Here is a 3,548-nt window from a genome sequence, read left to right on the forward strand (position 1 = left end):
GGGGGGGTGGGCAACGCTGGGGCCTTGGCAGGGCTGGGAACCCGGGGCTGGGTGCACAAACACGGCCGTTAGGGGTTTGGTCAAGCCCCTGTGAGGTGGCTGCTGTCGTTTTTCTCATACACCTTGTAAATCCCGGCTGCTCTTTCATCTCTGATACTGAAATGTGATTTTATTGCTTTATCACCCTCCCTGGCTGCAGAGTTTTCTTGCAGTTGGATTTTTCACCTTTGTTTTTAGTGTTACCCACTATTGGTAAGGCTTTATTTTTGGCTTTTGTACATCTCTTACTTATTTCATCAATCTGTCATGAGCTGTAATAAAAACTGGCAGTGTCTTAGTGCTGTTGCCATGAAGCTGTGTCAAAAATATCACAGAAGTTTGCAGTAAAACTAAAATGGGAGGAAATTTGCTTGAGGAGCACCTTCATTGGATGTTTTGGTTTGGCTCTTTCAAGATGCTGGTTTTCTCCACTCCCAAGTATCTTCATAATCTGAGCAGCAAAGCTGTGGTGATGTTGGTCCTTGGAATGATGTTCTTCAACTTGTTTATAGCCAGAGGCCTGTAATTTACCTTCAGTTCCCTGCAGGTTTTTTATGTCTTTTTGTGTGTTTGTTTTGGGGTCATTGATGTGCTTTTTTTCCACCCCCCTTCACTCTTTAGTTAATAATATGGCTTATAATTCAGAGCTAACCAAGGTCTGCTTTCAGGTAAAGGCTGTCATTTTGGGACAAGATCCGTATCATGGACCTAATCAAGCTCATGGGCTCTGTTTCAGTGTCCAGAAGCCTGTTCCACCTCCCCCCAGGTAAGGCAGCACTCCGTTTGCAAAAATCCTTTTTGTTTACAAACTATTTCTGTCCTGGGTCTCTCATGGCTGTGAGGCAGGTGGGTAGGGATTGTGCATTGCCTAGAGCAAACATCACTGCAAATTGTGTAGTTTAGTGGTATTCTGAAGTTATAAATTGGCATTTTAATAATTTTAATAATAATGCTGGTTATAAATTGGCATTTTCAGTAATGACCTGCTCATTAAGTTTCCAGCCAGGCACACCAAGGAGCATCCTTACTGCCCTGCTTCTACAAATGGCCTTTTTATTTTGAATTATAAGGTTAAAATCAAGACCCTTTTTGCCTAATATAAGGGCAGTAAGTGGTGCTGTTTGCTCTTATCTTTAAATGTGCCTATTAAAAAAACCCCCACAAACTTCTGATGTTTTTTGTTTGCAGCTTAGAAAATATTTACAAAGAGTTATCTACAGACATTGAGGGCTTCACTCATCCTGGCCATGGTGATTTGACTGGCTGGGCCAAGCAAGGTGAGTTAACAGACCCTGTAGGAACGTGTCCTGTTTAGATTGCAGACCCCTGGTTGGAAACACTTCATCTGCGAAAGAGAAAATCAATTCTGAGTGCCTGTTGGGTGCCTTAGAATGTTGTTATCTCTCAGGGGAAGCAGGAGGAAGCTTGATTTGGGTGCCACCCTCAGTGTGTGTGCTGTCTCTGCCAGGTGTGCTGCTGCTGAACGCTGTCCTCACGGTGCGGGCTCACCAGGCCACGTCCCACAAGGAGAGGGGCTGGGAGCAGTTCACGGATGCTGTGGTGTCCTGGCTCAACAAGAATTTACATGGGGTTGTCTTCATGCTGTGGGGGGCCTATGCCCAGAAGAAAGGCAGCTCCATTGACAGGGTATGGGTTCCTGAGTTCTTCCCTCTCACTGTTTTCTCTTTCAGTTGGGTGGACCCGGGAGGACACTTCCCTTGCAGAGTTGGGGTTTTCTCTCTGCTGGCAATTTTAGTTGCCCTGCTGTTCCAGCTTAGCCTTTGCCAGAATTAAGCAACAAAATGGGAGCAAGTGTAACCTTCTGTTGTTGGACAAGCCTCATGTTGAGGACAGAACTGTTCTTTACTAGGAAAAGGCTCATGAATAAAATCTGCTGTTAGGATTACAGCAGTTGAACCATGGCCAGGGTATTACTGCTGCTCTGTGTAGTCCACCCTCCTCTGCTCAGTGGGACAGAAGTCTCCTCATGGCCAGTCCTTCGGGTCCTCAGGCTGGGGGGTGAGGAGGAGCAGAGAGGAAATCCCACCTGCCTCGGTGGGGCAGAAGCAGCCAGCCTTGTGCAGGGAGCTGAGAGATGCAAATCTAACGAGCTGTTTCCTCTCCTGCTCTACAGAAGCGTCACCACGTCCTGCAGACGGTTCATCCCTCCCCTCTCTCAGCCAACAGGGGGTTTTTTGGCTGCCGACATTTCTCCAAGACAAACGAGTTGCTCAAGAAATCTGGCAAGAAGCCCATTGACTGGCGAGCGCTCTGAGCTGGGCTGATGGTTTGGAAGCAGCCCTTGCTTCAAGGGGTTGTGTCATTTCTGCAAAACATCTGCTCACCTGAGAATTACTCTCCGGTTGTTGCTCAAGGAATAACCAACCAAACTTTCAGAGAGGCTGTTTTTTTTAAACTCTTGTTTTAAAAGAGCAGATTGGAGTGCTACGTGGGCAACTCCCCTGCTGTTTGAACAGGTCTCAGTCTAGTTTGAAGGAAAGAAAAAAGGTCTATATGAATTTGTGTTTGTTGTCAGGGGAATGTATTTTCAGGCTCTTGTGGAGGGATGTGGATTCTTACAGGTGAAGCTGCTCAGCTTTTGTAAATGCCCTGCTGCACCTCCTCCCCTTCCTTTGCCTCCTGCTGTACAAACCCAGATTTCACCTTGCAGATGTGGAGCTGACTCCACAGGAGAAAAGGCAGGTGCTTTTGGTTTTAGCTTTTTGCTACAGATTGCAAGATTTGTTAGAAATACAGCCTCTTGGCACTGTAAAGACCAGATACTGTGTTACTTTAGTGTCTCTGTACTCTCCAGGTTTCGTGGTTAATACCCCAGCAGCTGAGAGGAGACTGTGACCAAGGCTCAGGCTGTGCTCTGGGGGTTCCGTTGGCATTTAGAGATAAAAACTTCAATGTTTAGATTCTTGCTGGGTGTGTTAATCACTTGGATGACAGGTGAGCTGTGCTGACCACAAACTTTGTGGTTCCTACTGATGGCAACAGCAAAGGTTTATTATTCAAGATCTGCCCATTGATGGGTTGCAGATTATTAAAGATCGTTTAAGATCTTAAAACACAGGGATTTTTGTACTTTGCTTTCATGGGATCAAATTGAGGTTTCTAACCCCTCTTGAAAATAACTCTTGGGACTTCCAGGATGGAGAAAAGTTTTGGTTGCTGGTCCATCTTAGACATTGTAATTCCTTCAATGGAAGCAAAGTGCCTTCTTTGTTGAAAAATTGCATCTGCTTTTGGGGGATACCCCTGTAAACCTTCCATTGTTATTTGCTCTGATGGGTAACACTAGTGCAGAAGTTCATACTTTCTGTGGCTGTGTCGTATTTTTTGTCTGTTTGTTTTTCCCTCCATTTGTTTTCTGTGCCCAGTTTGTTTTGTTTTTAATAAAAATGGGTTTGTTTATGTGGTGGTGTGATCTTAAGGGGTAGGAACAGCCTGGGGGGGGACGGTGGGCAGCCCAGGCTCTGCAGTGGGTGCTGGCTTGGGGGGGG

At 45.9% G+C, this 3,548-nt stretch overlaps 2 protein-coding genes across 2 annotated transcripts in view; one reads left to right on the plus strand and one right to left on the minus strand.

Moving 5' to 3' along the window:
- Positions 1–148, minus strand: part of ALKBH2 (alkB, alkylation repair homolog 2 (E. coli)) — a 3,141-nt gene extending 2,993 nt beyond the window's left edge. Inside the window, exon 1 of the mRNA XM_009996842.1 lies at positions 123–148. Coding sequence (XP_009995144.1) covers positions 123–148 — 26 coding nt within the window. The remainder of the gene's footprint in view (positions 1–122) is intronic.
- A 520-nt stretch (positions 149–668) lies between these two features.
- UNG (uracil-DNA glycosylase) lies at positions 669–2,314 on the plus strand. The gene is made up of 4 exons (XM_009996843.1): positions 669–805; positions 1,228–1,316; positions 1,508–1,686; positions 2,174–2,314. Exons 1-4 carry the CDS (start codon positions 669–671, stop codon positions 2,312–2,314), a joined length of 546 nt encoding a protein of 181 aa, XP_009995145.1.
- The last annotated feature ends 1,234 nt before the right edge of the window (positions 2,315–3,548 follow it).

The sequence above is a fragment of the Chaetura pelagica genome, unplaced genomic scaffold (genome assembly GCF_000747805.2).
Source record: "Chaetura pelagica isolate M959 unplaced genomic scaffold, ChaPel_1.0 scaffold294, whole genome shotgun sequence".
Classification (NCBI taxonomy): domain Eukaryota; kingdom Metazoa; phylum Chordata; class Aves; order Apodiformes; family Apodidae; genus Chaetura; species Chaetura pelagica.